The 19,528-nt window shown below is 33.3% G+C and overlaps 1 protein-coding gene across 1 annotated transcript in view; it reads left to right on the forward strand.

Moving 5' to 3' along the window:
- SYCP2 (synaptonemal complex protein 2) overlaps positions 1-19,528 on the forward strand; it is a 69,258-nt gene that overhangs the window by 12,171 nt on the left and 37,559 nt on the right. The window contains exons 5-17 of the mRNA XM_043479452.1: positions 663-767; positions 1,010-1,034; positions 3,736-3,821; positions 4,593-4,678; positions 4,949-4,983; positions 5,806-5,948; positions 6,030-6,082; positions 7,271-7,316; positions 7,894-7,989; positions 11,735-11,795; positions 17,437-17,585; positions 18,673-18,747; positions 19,206-19,352. Of these exons, the coding sequence (XP_043335387.1) occupies positions 663-767; positions 1,010-1,034; positions 3,736-3,821; positions 4,593-4,678; positions 4,949-4,983; positions 5,806-5,948; positions 6,030-6,082; positions 7,271-7,316; positions 7,894-7,989; positions 11,735-11,795; positions 17,437-17,585; positions 18,673-18,747; positions 19,206-19,352 (1,107 nt within the window). The remainder of the gene's footprint in view (positions 1-662; positions 768-1,009; positions 1,035-3,735; positions 3,822-4,592; positions 4,679-4,948; positions 4,984-5,805; positions 5,949-6,029; positions 6,083-7,270; positions 7,317-7,893; positions 7,990-11,734; positions 11,796-17,436; positions 17,586-18,672; positions 18,748-19,205; positions 19,353-19,528) is intronic.

The raw sequence follows: 19,528 nt of genomic DNA on the forward strand, positions 1-19,528 counted from the left end.
TAAAATATTTTTATAACCTGTGGTATATGTTAGAAAATTAAAGATCACAAGGAAACTGTATACAGGGTCCTTGATGATCATGTGAATGTAAGGTCCCAACACTCCAAAAAGCCTTAACTTGCTTTATTTTCTCTAGCTCATCTTAGTCATAGTCTAACTTTTATTTTTCTTTTTATATTGTTTATTATGTTTCCCATTTTAACATGTATTGATTTTTGTCTTTTTCATTCTTTGTTATATTCCCAGCAACAAGAACAGTCCCTAAGGCATAGCATGTACTCAAAATCTGAGTTCAATAATAAAAAATAAAGTAATACCAAAACTTTTCAAATAGTAGCAATGACAAAATGATCTAATGTATAATGATAATTTACTTTTTATCTATTGTATGAATGTTCATGAACTAAGAATTTGAAGAGAGTAATAAAGATTTTCTACTTGGAATTGGAACTTCACTCATTCCCATCTAAAAAATGGGGAACATATAGTGAGTTACCAAAAAGCAAAAACAGTGAAGATGTTTAAGAGCATAAACTTATTTTGATACAGTACTGGAATTTTTATTTGTAATGTTTAGTTTTAGGTTTACTGTTTCTATAAATACATTCTTAAAATTATTAAGTGAATTCAAAGTGACTAATGTATACATTTCCTTTTTTTACATGGTTGCCTGGTTTGAAAAATCCAAGGAGATTATTCTGAGTCGGGGAAATTCAAAAGATGAAGCTGTTATAAATATGATAGAAGACTTATTTGATCTTTTGATGGTAACAACCATATTGATTCACTGATGTTATAAAGCATGTATGTGTTCATTTAAAAACATTTGTGTTCTATATGGCCTGAAAAGTCATTAACAGACTGGTTAGTGCATTTATCTGATTAATTAATTGGTTAATACATAAAAGTTAAATAATTTTATGGTGAATTCAGACGTAACCTATTTTAGTACTATTTTTAATGGTTTTTATTATAAGTAAGTTTTAAATATTATTCATTTTCTTCTCAGGTCATACATGACATCAATGATGAAGGTATAATAAACATTTTATTTCTATTGGAACAATAATTTGCTGTTAAAGTTCTGGTATAATTTTCCAACTCTTGTTGTGTTATCCTAACATTAGTAATTCATTACCTAATTCAGGGCTCTACAAATATTTTCTGTAAAGGATTAGAGAGAAAATATTTTAGGCTTTGTGGGCCAAGAAAGAAATTGAGACTGTTACACAGGTACTTATTTAACAAGAAAGAAAACACATTTCCACAAATGTTTTATTGATGCAACTCAAATCAGTATAATGATAATTGAGTACAATGTTTTTATAATACTAATAAGGAGAATAGCATTCTTTTTTGAGAAGATAACAGTGTCTCTTAATTAAGGTTCAGAGTTAGTGTTTGCTGTTGCAAAAACTGATTGCAAGTCTTATTTGTTCATGCTCATCTATAATGAGATTTTGTGTATATTACATTAGAACATGTCTTTTCAGACTCATGCAGATAATGCCAAATACTGATATCAGTTCATGAATATGTATTTTAATTGAGCATAGTCATCATTTGGCAACATTTATAGAATTAGGTTTTTTTCTTAATATTTGCCTTTTATATATATATATATATATGTACATATATGGAAAAAGTCTAATATTCTATAAATACTTTCCAAGGGATGACTATGCTTAATTAAAAGTCATGCTCAAGGTGGTTCAGATATCTGATAAAGAATCTGCCTGCAATATGAGAGACCAGGGTTCAAGCCCTAGGTCGGGAAGATCTCCCCTGGAGAAGGAAATGGCAACCCATTCCAGTTTCTTGCCTAGAGAATTCCGTGGACAGAGGAATCTGGTGGGCTACAGTCCATGGGGTCACAAAGAGTCAGACACAACTGAGCACCTAAGACTTACTTTTTTCTTAATGTTTACTTTTTAGAATGACATTGCATTGCAGATTAATCACTTTCAGTTGAAGGTTAGGTGGAAACTCCTCAGTTGCACAGTTAAAATCAGTTTTGAAATATGGAAATTTCCTTTGCACTTATGTCAGCATCCCAAAACGCTGCTGGGTCTGTAGTTGGAGCTTGGAAAAAGTATATCATATATGTTTCTGTTGGAAATGGAGATGTCATTTCTTGTCTTAGTTTTTGAAAGCCTGTTGTGATTCAGATGACCTTTGTTTCATTGAAATGACTTTACTGAAGTATAAGTATCTCATATAAGCACTATTTTTCCTTGGATTTGGGGGCTGAATTCATTAAGAAATCTTATCAACTCTGCAGCCCAAGCTAATTACCAGAGCCATTCATTCATAGGTGTCTAATGATTGCTGAATTCCTAAGAATGAATGAAATTCACCTGAGACTACTATTTCAGTAAAACATCATAGATTTGCATATTTCCACAGAGTACCTGCTGATGAATACAGCCATACAAAAAGGGACAGTGAGTTGGATTTGGTTTGTGGGACATAGTTTGTCCTTGATCTAGTGAAATTTTTAGTAGTACAGGGAGAATATAGAACATGTTACAACTCATCATCTCAGCTTGTGTTTGGTACTGCCTTGTACCTAACAATAAACTCAAGTTATTTTATCTCTGTGTTGGTTGGGGAAAAATTACCTGGGATTGGTAATTGAGGCTGGTGAATCCTTTATATTAATAAATGAAGGGGCAACTGTTTGCTGCTTCGAAGCCAGAAGGTTTTAAAAGATTGATTACTCTTTATTTCAGTAGTAGTTAATGCTACCTTTTCATTTGTTTTTTGCAGTTAACATAACAATCTAGTCTAAATTCTTCGTTTTTTAGGGGAGCAAACAGTCCTAAAGCACCAATGATTATGAAGTGATCTAACTAGTTTTTTTAAGTAAATCATTTTATCTTTTCAGATAAATCAGTGATTGTTTTTTCTTCTTTTAATGTAGTCACTGTGAAATTGTGCATTTTCTGTTCCTATGTTGCCGTTATTTAAAATTATTTCTTAAAAATTATGTCGTGAATCAGCATGGGGCAAATTCCTCTTAATTGGTACTAATAAAGCCTTGTCTTTTGAGAGACTAGGGTCAAATTTAGAAATAGGTAATGTTATTTAGATCTTCATGAGGAGGTATTAATGACCATTATGAAATTTTGGAGGCATGACTATAAATTATTGAGGCCAATTTTTATAAAAACCTCAAAATAGAAGTTTCCAGTTTTGAACTATATTTATCCAAAACACTAATACTGCTTTAAATGCCTAAAAAGGAGAAACTGGATCTGGGGTTATTCCTTTGCCAGAGTTCAGGTCAGTCACATCTGTTGAATGATGTTTTTTCTTTTTTTTTTAAATTTATTTTAATTGGAGGCTAATTACTCTACAGTATTGTAGTGGTTTTTGCCATACATTTACATGAATCAGCCATGGGTGTACATGTGTGTTTTTTCAAAGTTACACAGCTGATTAGTGGCAGAACCAGGACTAAATGTCATGCTTCCTGGTGGCCAGGGAGGCTGCGGGCCACCTTCTGAACTGAACTAGTATATTTACTAGTTTAGTATATTTACTAGTATAATTACTAGTATATATATACTAGTATATAATTATACTAGTATAATTACTATATATATACTAGTATAATTACTAGTATAATTACTAGTAAAACTAGTAATTTCTAATATAGTCCTTTCCATTCACTCATATAAGAAAAGGTTGTCCTTTAAAATACACATTTATCAATAATTGACTTTTATTCAGGTAAAAGACAAATAGTGGAAAGTTTTGTGCCTCGAATTTGTGCCCTGGTTATTGACTCAAGAGTGGATATTTGTATTCAGCAGGAGGTAAGCCATTATTTAGTTTTTCTTTTAAAAATTAAAGAGAAAGTAGAGACAATTTGGTAGCAATTTATCAAATTGAATAACTATTTTATCTTGGCACTGAATTACCATGTAGTGTAATTCTGTGGTCTTAATTCATTGCCTTGGAGAAGGAAATGGCAACCTGCTCTGTAAAATCCCATAGACAGAGAATTCTTAACAGGCTGTAGTCCATGGGGCACAAGAGTTGGACGCAACTTACAGTTTCAGGAGGAGAAATTCATTAGCCTGACATGATTAATATATTATGTAAATATATATTGAACATTTATAACCATGTGAATTTATGTGTATGAATATAGCTCATATGAAAATAAACTGTACCATTTAGATATTAGTTCCTCAGTATTTACATGCTAAAAATAATTTATATTAGTATATACTGATAATGCATGTGTACATGTGTATAGTCATAAGAATAAATATTAATAAGGTGTTTTTTGCTTCCTTAGTTCTTATGATAGAGTAATAATGAACATGTCATACTGCAGAGTATGAGTGCTTTAAGCATAGGAATCGTGGTATTGTCTATTTTTTATATCCTTTGTTTTATGTTTTCTTATGTTTCTTATTCACTATTTTATGCTTTATAGTCTTTCCTCCACCCTTCATTCCTTGCATAAAATGCTGTGATTAAAAAAAATAGACTTCTAAGTTTATGTCCCTATCTCTGAAAAAATATTAATATTTCACTGAATATATAAAGTTAATGAATTCTCTTTTTTTCTTTTCTAGACTCTAAAAAAAATGAATGTGATGCTTGACAGAATGCCTCAAGATGCCAGGAAAATACTCTGTAACCAACAAATGTTAATTCTCATGTAATAATCTGTACTATATTGCTTTAATTAGTGGTTCAAGTCAAGAATTTAAAGGATGTTTTATAAGGCAAATAAGGCAACCATAAGCTGCATTAGTAATTAAAATTGGTCAGCTGTTATAGGTTTCTAATATAGTTTATGGGTATGTTTTCTGCCACAGTCTAATACTAACCAATTGTAAGTTTTAGTGAAGTTTTTTTACCCTAAACATATGAACTTTCTATTTAATTGATACTTGTCCAGTATATAACCTGCTGTTTTGATTCACAGGAGTAGTATGGGAGAAAGGATTTTAGATGCTGGAGGTGAGTATATTTTTTCAAAATGTTCATATTTGAAGTTATTCCAAATTTATTAATAGAATATAATATTTCAATCAAAATAATATGTGAAATTATATGAAAAAATTATAAACTGCATAATCAAGCAATTTTTAGTTACCTTAATAAATAAAGGATAAATATCTGTGGAACTAATAAAAGAAGTATGATAGCAGGAGTCATCAAATATAATTTGTGCCTAATAGTAGGTTTATGAACAATAACTTAATTTTCCAGTAGATTTTAATTCCTTTTGCTAAGAAATTTCTCAAATATATTTTATGAAATTAGGTTTAATATTCTTGGGATTGATTTGTTTGTAAATGATGTCTTTATTAAAAGAACTGAAATTTTCTTTCCTAAGTTTATATGAGAAAATTTTGATGTAGTGATTTACATATAGAACAAACCAGTGGCTTCAAGTACTTTAAAATAACTGTAAACATCGTGATATACAAAAGGAAAACAAAGATTACCTATGATTTATAAACTTGTCAGTTATTTTGCAATTCACAGCTCTAATAATAATGGAATGATAGTATCTTTGCATATTTAGGAGTTTCTTTTAAATGTCTGTAAAATTTTTTGTTTTATTCCTTTTTTCTGTTAACAAACTTGTCTTGTTATTTGGACTGTGTTCATGCCATGTAATGGTGGGATATTTCTAATCTATATGAAGAAAATGGCAAAAGATGAGTAAATTGCACTATATTCTTTATTTCTCTTGCTTGTTCTAACACCTTATGAAATATAGAGTTTCATAAACTTTAATTTTCATAATTTCAAATAATTAACTTTTTTTTTAAGATTATGACTTGCAAGTGGGTATCGTCGAAGCTTTATGTAGAATGACCACGGAAAAACAAAGACAAGAACTGGCTTGTCAGTGGTTCTCAATGGATTTTATTGCTAATGCATTTAAAGGAATTAAAGACTCTGAATTTGAAACAGTAAGTAGTATAAAATAACAAATTAACAAGTTTTTTTAAATAACTGTGTTTTTTAAAAACTCTCTCTTTTTTAAAAATTAGGATTGCAGGATATTTCTCAACCTTGTAAATGGCATGCTTGGAGACAAGAGAAGGTAAATTTAATGCAAAATACAACCATTTAATTGTAAAAAATAGAGCTTAAGGGGGGAGCACACAATGTTAGTCTGAAATAATCCTCCACTGGTCTTATTTTACTTTGTACTTTTTGGAGGAAAAATACATTTTTAATGAACGTGAATTAATTTTTTCTAAGATTTGTTTACAGTATTTCAGAATTGCATATGCATTTTAAATTTGGTGTTTAAGGAATAATAAAAGTCTAAATATAAATATTACTTGAGCTACCTCTATCCATATACTGGAATAAAAATGTATAGCAAATATAAATCATTTTCTTTTGTAATTAACATTGTAAGGATGTTCTTTCTGAGGTTATTAAATCTCAAGAATGGTCTAGATAATACAAGTTTTTATCACTTTTGACAATGACTTAGGAAGTATTTTTGTTGTGCAGTGCCTGGCACCTTATAAATGCTCAGCACACATTGGATGAATCAATTCACATTGAGTTTACCAAATATGGAGAAAAGATAGGGTAAAGGTTAAGTGCAAGGAGTCATACTATTTGAATTTGAATAGTAGGTTCCCCTCTTTCTGTTCTAATGTTGGAAAAGTTGTTTAACCTCACTTGCCTCAGTTTCCATAGCTATAAAATAAGAATACTAATAATATTTTCCCAACCCAGGGGTAAAACCCACGTCTCCTCATTGCAGGCAGATTCTTTACCATCTGAACCATCAGGGAAGCCCACAATAATATCTACCCCATGTTTGTTGTGAAGATTAAATGAGATAGCTATGTAAGTCCTTACAATAGTAATTGACCAAGAAAGTATTCAGTGAATTCTGCCATTTTTATTAGCAGTATTATTCACTTCTACTCTTCCTATCTAATCCTGTAGGAAAACTTCCATTATATTACTATAAGCTATATTGGGAATCTCTGCTCATAGTCAATAACATAAAGAGTAGTTTGGTACAGTTAACTTTAGTCAAAATGGTAGGTTGAGTAGTAGCCTCAAAATAATATGCTTTCTTTCAGAAACAGATTTCCACTAAATTCTCACTTTAAAAAGTAATAAAGAAGGAAACAACGATTTTATTTAAATCGTCACTACCGCCTGATTTCCTTTTGATCCTAGGTGTGATTTGTATGGCAAGTCAAAATTATGCTGTGGAGGCTTATTAATTTTTTTTAACTCAAACTTCTTTTTCTTTCAGGGTCTTTACATTTCCTTGTTTGTCAGCATTTCTTGATAAATATGAGGTAAATTTTAAAATTTAATACATATTGTTTTAGTTATTAGGTGATTTTTGATGTAGAGGTCAACTGAATTATAGGCTACAAATTGACAGGAACATTAATATTAGTCATAATTAGATCACAAATAACAGCTGGTCTGATATTCTAGATCTAAGTGACATTTTATGAAATGACATATTTGTAGCCAAGGATAAGTAAAATATAAAGCTGTACTTCAAATTATCTTGTTTCCTTAATCAAGCCCATTATTGTTTATTATTCATGAATATATTCAAATGTGAAATTATCTTCAACCTTTATTTGTACTTAAGTATTTGTGATTTTTTGGAGCTGGCTAATTTATGTGTAAAATAGTAAGCAGCTTTTTTTTATTGTTTCTAAATTGATATAAATGCTATATTTGCCTTCTCTTTATCTTCTTACACCTTCCAGCTGTACTTTTTTCTTTTTTTCAGAAAACTCAACCATGAATATATCATAATTTTATATTTATATGTAGCATAATTATAATATGTCATAATTTTCTGTTGTCACTTTTAAAAGCATAGTATGTTCTAGTTTTATATGTTTATTTTATTAGCTGCAAATACCATCAGATGAAAAACTTGAGGAGTTTTGGATAGATTTTAATCTTGGGAGCCAGACTCTCTCATTCTACATTGCTGGAGACAATGATGTAAGTGTTATTCCCTCTATCATTTTGAGTTGTGTGTGTATGTATGTATATAATATCATAATTCACTTTAAGAATATGGATTTCTTTGTATGTTTATTTTCTCTCTTTGAATAGATTTCAGTGTTAGCTCTAATAATTTTGATAAGCATGGTAGCCTGTCAAGCTAATTAGAAATGAAAATTATTTCTGATGTTTTATAGCAACAGAACAAAGCTAAAATTTAATACTAGTTTTTAAATACAAGCTTTTCAGAAATTACACACTAATGATAAAATTTAACATAAAGTGAGTTGAATCTAGAAAAGACAACAGTTACTCAGGTACAGAAACAGTTAAAAATAGCATTACCAAACAATGACAAATGGTCTTATTTTATTCTTTCATAGCATCTTCTATTTGAAAATATTGAGGAATTGATTTTTATGGTCTTCTTTAAAAGACTTTAAAATTCTATAAGTGAATTTTAGTTCTTTTCTGTGCTAAATAGTAGCTATGCCTAAACTTTCCAACCAGGTGGTGTGTTTTCTACTGACCCCTTTTGAACCTGAGGAAAATTCTTGAGCCATTGTTTCCAAATAGCCAAACTGTAGAGCAGAAATCTGAGTAAGAGTTGGTCTGCAGTTTACTGATCTGATTGTGATTGCTGATAATAATAATAATGCTTTTTGTCCAGGTAACCTTTTTATAGACAAACATTAACCAGATGCCTCTTAGGAATTCCACACATCTTTATTTCTTTTTAGAGTACCTTCTTAGAATGCTTAATAATGAGTTCCAAAACCTAGCACTACTTCTCAGAGGCACTGACAGTTTTCATTAGTGTATTTATTCTTGCAGGCTTTATAGGAGTATTTTTAACTGGGTTTTGTTTAGGAAGTAGACTTTCATTTTCGGAGAAGAGGCTAGAATAGGACTGGAGTGGTTCCTGACTTTACTTGCTTGGTCTAATGGATGATTCAGGGAAGAAAATAAGTAATTTTAGTATTATACATGATAGGGATAGTATAAAATGCATTTATAAGTATTAAATGCCTCATGTGTTCCAGACACTGATCTAGAGAGCCTGGGAGAAAGTTCTTCCCACAGATACATTTAGACTCTCCTTTCCTCTCTGGATTTCTGTGGCAGTAGTGCATTCTCCCTGTGTTCTCTCTCACTGTCCTCAAAGCCTCTCCCCTATTGTGGCTGCTTAAAACCCTCCCTGTGTCTATTTAACATGGTATTCGAGGGCCTCTTTGACCTGGGCCCTCACTGTTTCTCTGATAATCTCAGACCCTTCTCCATGCTTACCATGTTCAACCCCCATTCATTTTTTTCTTTTCCTCTAAATACCTCTTCAGGTCTTTATCCTTGCTGCCTAGGAACCTCAGGATCTTTGCATCCCATTTAGATAGTCTGAAGTAGCTATCCAGCCATATTATATCACATTGTCCTCTTTTTTCTTTTGTAGTAGTTATTGCTACTTAAAATCCTTTTATCTGTTGTTCTTTTTTTTTTGTCTATCACCCACCCCCGCCATAGAATGTAAGCTTTATTAAATCAGGGACCCGTCTTCTCTCATTTATAGCTGTTCAAGGGCTCATATTTAAGAATGAATAAATACAACACTCAACTGAAAAATGCTCTGTGTTAGTGATAGAATTCAAAGGAGATTGGAAAGAAGGCAGGCAGTGTAGAGCTAAAGAAAGATTATAAGTAGGAGACAACATCAGTTCAATAAACATTTAATAAGAACTTACTGTGTGCCAGATATATATTAGGTGTTGAGCATCTCATTCATGTAAAAGATTCTCCTGGTTGGGAGGAAGAGATTAAAAAGGGACAAGACCAGAAGCAGTTAGACTTATGCAGTAATCCAGGTGAGAGGAATTATGGTGGCACAGTTTTGGAAAGTGATGGTGGGGATGGATGGAAATGGATGGGTTTCAGAAAAACTTGAGGTAGAATTGAGCAGATTTGGTAATTTGTAGTAAAAAGAGGAAGGATTAATAAAACTTTGGTAACTGAATGGATGGGGATGCTGTTTTAGGAGGATCAATTTTGTACGGGAAAGATGATGATTGAGCTTTGAATGTTTTGATTGGAGGTGCTTGTGGGGCATTCAGCTGAAGACAACTTATAGGCAGTTGAATATATTGGTCTGAAGTTCAGATGGGAGAACTGAGCTGTAAGTGGAAATTCAGAAGCTCTCTGTATACAGAAGATAAATAAAACCATGGGATTCTCTGAGTGTCTAGATGACAAAATCATAAGAAATGTATACATGGATAGGCAGATGTATACATGGATATACAAATGTACACAGAATAGGCAGAAGAGACTAGCCTGAAGGATGCTTGACAAATCTGCCAAAAATGATCAAATTAAAAGGGTGTCATGTTACAGAAGGGAAAGGAAGGGTGTTTTATGAGAGGAAATGATCAACTCTGTCAAAACACAGTTAAATAAAAACCAGTCATCCAAGAAAGAGCAATTTTGTTTAAGCCATAGGATTTAGGCATTCCTGGAAAGTTGAAATATTTGTGGAGGAAGTAAAGACAAGGAGAAGAGAACACAGTAGAAGCTAAAGTGAGATGTAGATTCAAGGGAGGGGTTTTTGTTAGGTACTTTATTTTAAGGATGAGTGTTTTAAAACTGATGGCTAGAGTAACAATGAATAAAAAAGTTGAGATCAAGAAGAAGAGAACATAATGAAGGGAAAGTAGGGGGTGAAGATGAAATTGGTGGGCACAATATACTGGTAAACTGTTGAACCTGGGTAAGGGCATATTTTGGACTCATAATGATTTCTATTTTTTAAAATCTTTTTGAAAATTTATATAATGTAGACTTTTTTTCCCCCCAAAAGGAAAGCTTTGAACCAAGTACCTATCTATATGAGAAAGAGTCTCTTTAAAGTTAGCAGATGATGATGAGTAGGTCTTATACACAGAGAAATAAGAAGATGCTTAAAGGAGAAAGGAAGATACCAACCTTTTCCTCCTGACCCTGAGGTTTTGAGGTCTGGGAGAATTAGCACCTTGACTGGAGAAGGCTGTAGTTAAATGGTACTGGTTCTCTCAGAATATACACGGGTTTCAATTAAGGCAACTAAGTGGAGGGAGTTAGTGAAGAGACTGAGGATTTAGCAAAATTTTAATAGTCCTTAAATAGCAAATGAACTGGATCTATTTTCATCATAAGATTACTGGAAGGTTTTAGGATATCATATTTTTGGAAAGGTTTTAATTTTTACTGTAACTTTTTTGTGTGAATTCACATTATTTATTCATTTATACAAATTTTCAGTGAAAATACTTGGAAGGGGAAAACATTTTAGGTTATTATTCACATGCATTCAGTGTTTGAATCTAAGGATAATCAATTAATGAGTGGGGGTTGGGGGATGAATATGATTTCACAAAGCATTTCAGAGGAAGAGATGACAGGATTTGGTAATATTTATTAAAAAAGGTTATAGCCTAATATGAATGGATAGTCATTCTTTTTTTGATTAAGAATAGAAAACCATTAAAGTAATCAATACTATCACTTTTAAGAATGAATAAATAGATTAAATGTGACAAGTATAATATATTATGTAGTCAATTGACGGAACAAGAAATGTGATATATCAACCAGTTACTTAGATAGTTTGTTTAAAAAAAATAACCTTTATTGTTTGTATAACTTGAAGATAGTGTTTAAAGGAGCTTTAAAGCAAGATTAAATTATTTATTATCTAAACGTGTTTTTTAAATTTAAGGATCATCAGTGGGAAGCAGTCACTGTGCCTGAAGAAAAAGTGCAGATATACAGCATTGAAGGTATTAAACTTGTTTTCTATCATTTCTGTTGGAGTAGACGTTGCATACTGTATGGAAAAACTCAGTAGACTGATGAAAGCAGATCAACATTTTCATATGTTCACATCCATAAATGTGATGGTTCACTATCATCAAATTCCCTGACCCTGTGTTACCCCCAACATCTTGTATTTATTTCCTTCCCTATCTAATCTAAAACCTATGATCAGTTACTTTCTTCTCAATATGTACTGGACAGAAATCATTTACCTTGGCAGACTGGCACCACTGCAAATTCAGATATCAAGACATTATTTATTTCAGTAGGCATGTAGTGCTATCTCACGGAGAAGGCAATGGCACCCCACTCCAGTACTCTTGCCTGGAAAATCCCATGGACGGAGGAGCCTGGTAGGCTGCAGTCCATGGGGTCGTGAAGAGTCGGATATGGCTGAGCGACTTCAATTTCACGTTTCACTTTTATGCATTGAAGAAGGAAATGGCAACCCACTCCGGTGGTCTTGCCTGGAGAATCCCAGGGATGGGGTCGCACAGAGTCGGACACGACTGAAGTGACTTAGCAATAGCAGCAGTGCTATCTCTTGATAGTTTTTATTTGTATTTTCCTAAAACCACTTTTAGGAAAGTTGAGCACTTTTTCATGTGCTTAGTGGCCATTCACATGTTTGTTTTTTTTGTGTGTGTGTGAAGTATCTGTTTAAATATTTTGTGCATTTCTTTACTGGACTATCTTTTTATTATTAAGGTTTTGAGTTCTTATGTATCTTGGATAGGAATACTTTGAGAAATATATGTTGTATGAGTATTTTCTCCCTGTCTGTATCTTGCTTATTCATTTTCTCAGTGGTCTCTTTTAATGAGCAGAAGTTGTTAAATTTGAAGTCCACGTGATCAGTATTTTTTGTTACATGGTTATTGCTTTGTGTGACCTAAGAAGTTTTTGCCTACTACCAAGTGGCATAGATATCCTTCTGTTTTTCCATAAGAACTTAATGATTTTAACTTTTTGTGTTTAGATTTCTGATCCATCTCATTAATATTTGGTTATGGTTCAATACAGGGATTTAGGTCCATATGGGTATACAGTTATTCCAGGACTAATGGATGAAAAGATTTTTCTTTCCTTACTGGATTTCATTGGTTCCCTTGTTGAACATCAAATGACTGATTTGAGTGTAGGTCTTGCTATGTAGTTCATTCCATTGATCTGTTCCCTATGCCAGTACCACATTGTTTTAGTTACTGTAGATCTATAGTGAGTCTTAAAAGTCAATAGTGTGTAAGTCTTCTAATATTGTGGGGTTTTTTGAGGATAGTTTTGATAATTCTAGACCTTTGAATTTCCATGTAAATTCTAAAATTGGCCTATCAATTGCTACAGAAAACTTGCTAGAATTTTGACTGGGTTTGTAGTTTGATACCAGGAGAAATAACATTGTAACAGTAGTTACACTTTTGTGATGTAGTTATTCTTTTAGATACATTGGAATTGATTTGTCAAATTTAGTTAGAAATTTGGTATTTCATGTCCTAGAAGATCTATGGTTTTAAGTTTTAAAACCAGGACATTGTTGAACTTCATAGGATGAATTTGCAAGCGTAATCTTCAGTTTTCTCTAAGAGTATGTGAAGAATTGGTATTGTTTCTTAAGTACTTGGTAGTATTTACCAATGAAGCAATCTAGACTTGTCCTTTTACTTTTCTTTGGTGAAGGCTCTTAACTACAAATTATTTAATACATAAAAGGTTTTTCAAGTTATCTATTTTTTTTTCCTTGAGTAAACTTTGATATTTCTGTCTTTCAAATCGTTTTCATCCATGTTGTCAAATTTTTTGGCATAAAGTGGTTTATAATGGTCCCTTTTTATCATTTACTGTCTACAGTTTCTGTGTGATGGTCCCCCATCACTGCTTATACTGATAAGTTGTAGCTTATCTTTTCTCCTAATCGGTCTTATGAGAGGTATATCAGTTTTTTTGATGTTGTCAAATAACTAGCCTTCTCTAAATGTTTGATAGAGTTCGCCTGTGAAGTTGCAGATGGATTCTTTTTTTTTTAAGCAGGTGGATTCTTAACCATTGGACCACCAGGAATGTCCTGAGCAGTATTTTTGATACTTAGACAGAATTCTAGATTGCCTATTGTTTTTGTTTCAGTTTACTTTAAAGATGTTGTTCTCCTGTCTCTTGGCTTGCATTGTTTCTGATGAGAAGTCTGTCATTCTCATGTTTGTTCTTTTTTGTTAAAAGTCTTTTTACCCCTGGCTGCTTTTAATATCTTCTCTTTATTAGTAGTTATAAACATCTGATTATAGTGCTTTAGTGTAGTTTTCTTCACATTGTTCATTATTAGAGTTCATTGAGCTTCCTTGCTTTTTTATCCATTGCTCTTCACATAATTTTTTTCTTCTCCTTTTTCTCCTCTCCTTTGAAGGTTCTGACTACACACAGACTAAACTACATGAAGTTCTTCCACAGCTCACTGATTCTTTGGGTTCTCCCTCCAAACCCCAGGCTTTTATTTCCACTCTTTTTTCCATTTAGGTACTTTTATATTGTTGTGTTTTATTGTGCTAATTAATATTTTTCTGCAGTGTCTAACCTTCTAATATTACTCTGTATGATGTTTATATCAAGCATTATAGTTTTCATCTCTGAAAGTTTGATTTAGGTCTTTTTTAAAGATAAATTCTTAGTTTTAGAATAGTTTTAGATTACAAAAAACTTTCCAAACTAGAAAGTTTCCATATACATCCTCAACCAATTTCTCTTTATTTTTTTATTGTGGTAAAAATTACACAACATAAAATTTACCATCTTAAGCATTTTTAAATGTATAGTTCAGTAGTGTTAAGTACATTCACATTATTGTGAAACAAATCTTCAGAACTCTTCTTATCTTGATCAGTTGAAACTCTATAGTCATTAAACAGTTCTCCTTTCCCATTTCCACCCAGTCCCTGTAACCACCATTCTACTTTTTGTTTCTATGAAATTGACTATTTGAAGTGGAATCATACAGTATGTCTTTTTGTGACTGGCTTATTTCACTTAACATAAGGTCTTCTTCTGTAGTTTTAACATCATACTTTTTTAGGGTACGTTTGTCACTGTATCTTAAAAAGTCTACTTGAATCCTGTGTCATCTTCTGTCTCATTACTTTTCCATTCATAGCCAATTTTGAGAAAACAGTTTTTACTAAATCTTTCCTTCTCTTGCTTTTCATTTCTGTTTTTTTCTACATCCTGTTTTACATCCCATTCCACCAAAATTTCCATTGAAATTTCAGATGTCAAGATGACAATTAACTCTTATTATTAATATCATTATATATACTTCCACGGGCTTCCCTGGTAGCTCAGACAGTAAAGAATCTACCTGCAATCCAGGAGACCTGGGTTCAATCCCTGGGTCAGCAAGGTCCCCTGGAGAAGGGAATGGCTACCCACTCCAATATTCTGGCCTAGAGAGTTCCATGGACAGAGGAGACTGGTAAGCTACAGTCCATGGGGTCGCAAAGAGTGGGACACAACTCAGTGACTTAACACTTTTGCTTTTGTCCATGCTTCCTGCTTCCCTGGTGGCTCAGTGAAGAATCCACCTGCCAATGCAGGAGACACGGGTTCAATCCCTGTGTCAGGAAGACCCCCTGGAGAAGGAAATGGCAACTCATGCTAGTCATCTTGCCTAAGAAATCCCATGGACAGAGGAACCTGGCGGGCTACTGTCCATAGGGTTGCAAGAGAGTCGGACATGACTCTTTTGCAACAAAACACCAATATACATGCTTCAGTCCTTAAACTAACCCTTTGTGGCACACACACAAGGGAAGTATGGCTTGTGCTCAGGACTCTTCCAGACCTTGCACTCTCTCTGTTCATCTGACTATTCATTTGTATCTTTTACTATCATTTGTAATAAAGTGGTGATGTTGTCTACCTGTGTGGAATAAGCACGATCTGAGTTTCTACATAACTGGCACAGATGGATTCTGGATATCAAGCAGTCAGTTCAATTCAGTTCAGTTTCTCAGTCACATCTGACTCTTTGCGACCCCATGGACTGCAGCACACCAGGCTTTCCTGTACTTCATCATCTCCCACAGCTTGCTCAAACTCATGTCCACTGAGTCAGTGATGCTATCCACCCATCTCATCTTCTGACACCCCCTTCTCCTCCCTTCAATCTTTCCCAGCATCAGGGTCTTTGCCAATGAGTTAGCTGTTCACATCAGGTGGGCAAGGTATTGGAGCTTCAGCATTGGTCCTTCCAAAGAATATTCAGGGTTGATTTCCTTTAGGATTGACTGGTTGGATCTCCTTGCAGTCCAAGGGACTCTCAAGAGTCTTCTCCAGCATCACAGTTCTAAATTATCAATTCTTAGGTACTCAGCCTTCTTTATGGTCCAACTCTTACATCTTACATGACTACTGGAAAAACCGTGGCTTTGACTATACAAACCTTTGTCGGCAAACTGATGTGTCTGCTTTTTAGTATGCTGTCTAGATTGGTCATAGTTTTTTCTCCCAAGGAGCAAGCGTCTTTTAGTTTCATGGCTGCAGTCACTGTCAGCAGTGATTTTGGAGCCCAAGAAAATAAAGTCTGTCACTATTTCCATTGTTTCCCCATATGTTTATCATGAAGTGATGGGATTGGATGCCATGATCTTAGTTTTTTTAATGAGTTTTAAGCCAGTTTTTTCACTCTGCTTTCACCTTCATCAAGAGGCTGTTTAGTTCCTCTTCACTTTCTGCCAGAAGGGTGGTGTCATCTGCGTATCTGAGGTTATTGGTATTTCTCCCAACAATCTTGATTCCAGCTTATGCTTCATCCAGCCCAGCATTTCGCATAATGTACTCTGCATGTAAGTTAAATAAGCAGAGTGACAATATACAGCCTTGACATACTCCTTTTCCTATTTGGAACCAGTCAGTTGTTCCATGTCTGGTTCTAACTGTTGCTTCTTGACCTGCATACAGATTTCTCAGGAAGCAGGTAAAGCTGGTCTGGTATTCCCATCTCTTTAAGAATTTCCAACAGTTTGTTGTGATCCATACAGTCAAAGGTTATAGCATAGTCAATGAAGCAGAAGTAAATGTTTTTCTGGAATTCTGTTGCTTTTCCTATGATCCAGAGGATGTTGGCAATTTGATCTCTGGTTCCTCTGCCTTTTCCAAATCCAGGTTGCACATCTGAAAGTTCTCGTTTCATGTACTGTTGAAGCCTAGCTTGCAGGATTTTGAGCATTACCTTGCTAGCTTGTGAAATGAGTGTAATTGTGCGGTCGTTTGAACATTCTTTGGCATTGCCCTTCTTTGGGATTGGAATGAAAGCAATAGTTCTAGTGAAAAAGAATATCTACAGTTGCAGACTAGGGGAATGGTGAAGTAGCAGCTTCACAGGGTGTTGTTAGACCCTTTGTTCAATTTACAGGAATATATAAAAGACTCCATGGATAATTTTTGTTTCCATAAGTAGTTAGTACCAGAATTGACTCAATACTGTTAAATCCTAAAGGTTAATTTTGTTTCAGTTCATTTTAATTGGTATGCTGTATGCTTTTCTTATTTATAATATACCTATAGAGTGATATCATAGAAATGAATATAAACTAATCAGTGTGATTTATTTGTGTACAGTGAGAGAATCAAAGAAGCTACTGACTATAACTCTGAAAAATATAGTAAAAATTAGTAAAAGAGAAGGGAAAGAATTGCTTTTGTATTTTGATGCATCATTAGAAATCACTAATGTGGCACAAAAAATTTTTGGTGGAAATAAATATAGGGTAAGTTAAACTTTTAAATATATTCATAATTCTGGGAACTTTCAGTTACTTGGGACTGTAAGTTTCAGTGATTTTTTTTTTTCTCTGCAATTCTTAAATAACATATAGATTTTTAGTTCTTTAAATTTGTGTTGTGGAATGACCATCATATTATCAGCCGTACCCTTTCAGATATCTATTAGAATGAATCTCATAATGACAAAATTAGCAGCAGCTACTCAAAATATTTAATGATGAATTCCTTCCAGGTGTTTAAAAAATGAAATGAGACAAAGGGTTGTTATTAAAGTACTAAACATTGTGAAAATTACAGAATATGTCTCAGAAGAAGTAAGTGGCATATAGAAAATGATGCATAGAAGTTGAAGAAAGAGAATGCTCATTAAGAGTCAGATCTGAAGGAAAGGCTATGGAGTTGGACCTTGAAATGGCCTTTGAAATGAATGAAATTTAGATTAAGATGTTCTCCAGGATTGTGGAAGACATAATGAATCAGATTTATTTAGGGAGACGTTCAGTTGACAAGTTTGCGTGATGCCTGTCTTAGTTTGTTCAGGCTACTGTAACAAAAATACCATGGTTTGGTGTCTTAAATAAGTCAGATCAAGGTGCTAGCAGATTCAGTGTATGGGGAGGGTCCATTTTCTGGTTTATCAATGGCAGTCTTTTCACTGTGTCCTTACATGGTGAGGGAATTCTCTGAGGTCTCTTTTATGAGGGCACTAATCCTATTCATAAAGGTTCTGCCCTTATGACCTAAGAATGACCCAAAAGCCTGACCTCCTAATACCGTTCTTGGGGACTAGGTTTCAACATGTGAATTGTGAGGAAACACATTCAGTCTATAACATGGAAAAAATTTATGGTGAAAAATAGCAGATAATATGCTTGTGAGGAACCTTTACCAAAATTGTAGGCTAAGACTGTAGTTAGAGTCACTGAAGTGTCCTGAGAAGAGTATTTATATGTATTTAAAATTGATTTGATAATTTGGTGATTTGGAAAGAAGCAGGTATAGGAAATATTTGCATTAAAAATGGAAAGAACTGGGAGAAAATGACACCCTGTTGAATCAATTTAATTTTAGGAATTTACCAGAAAACAAGGTATATCCGTTGCCAAAACATCTGTGCATATTCTTTTTGATGCAAGTGGATCACAGGTATGTGTCTCACTTACTTGATTTCTATCACTGGGCTAAGTTTAACCCTAAATAATAATAGCACAGTTATAAGTTTGTCTTGGAGAATGAATAAATTCTCTCAGTGCCCCAACAAGGTATATGTGACTTTGTAAACATGTTATTAATAATAATTTATTTCAGTACAGAAGGTAGATGGTTATTCATTAATACCAGTCTTGGTAACTTTAAAAATCAGAAATATATGTTCTGCCACTAATGCCAGAGCCTCTTTTATGTCTGTTAACATTTGAAAAAGTGGATGCTTTTTGTTGGGTCACTTTGTAGGATTGAAAATTGTAATAGTACATAGATATAAGACAAAAAGAACTAACCTTTATGAGTGTGAGATGAATGAGTGCTTTATGAAGACATCCAGTCATTTTTGAGGACTTCCTATGATTTGCACTTTTAAACACTTTTTCCTTATTCTCCAACAGATTCTAGTCCCAGAAAGTCAAATCTCACCAGTTGAAGAAGAACATAATAGTTTGAAAGAAAAAGCTGACCTCCAAGAGGAATTTACTAAACCTTCAAAATATATCAAAAACAGTAATCAAAGGGATAGAAAAAATAGCCAGCCTGAGGTATATATGGTGTCAAAACCATCATTTATAAAGCAGCATAGGCAAATCATTGTTATAGAAAAATGTATCTAGAATTCAAATGTCAGTAACATTTTAGAGTATTTCCCCTGCCTTTTACAAATACAAACAAAAGATAGTGTTTCAGCACACTGTTTATATGCAAGGGTTAGGGATTT

Source organism: Cervus canadensis, chromosome 10 (genome assembly GCF_019320065.1).
Source record: "Cervus canadensis isolate Bull #8, Minnesota chromosome 10, ASM1932006v1, whole genome shotgun sequence".
In the NCBI taxonomy this organism is placed as follows: Eukaryota; Metazoa; Chordata; class Mammalia; order Artiodactyla; family Cervidae; genus Cervus; species Cervus canadensis.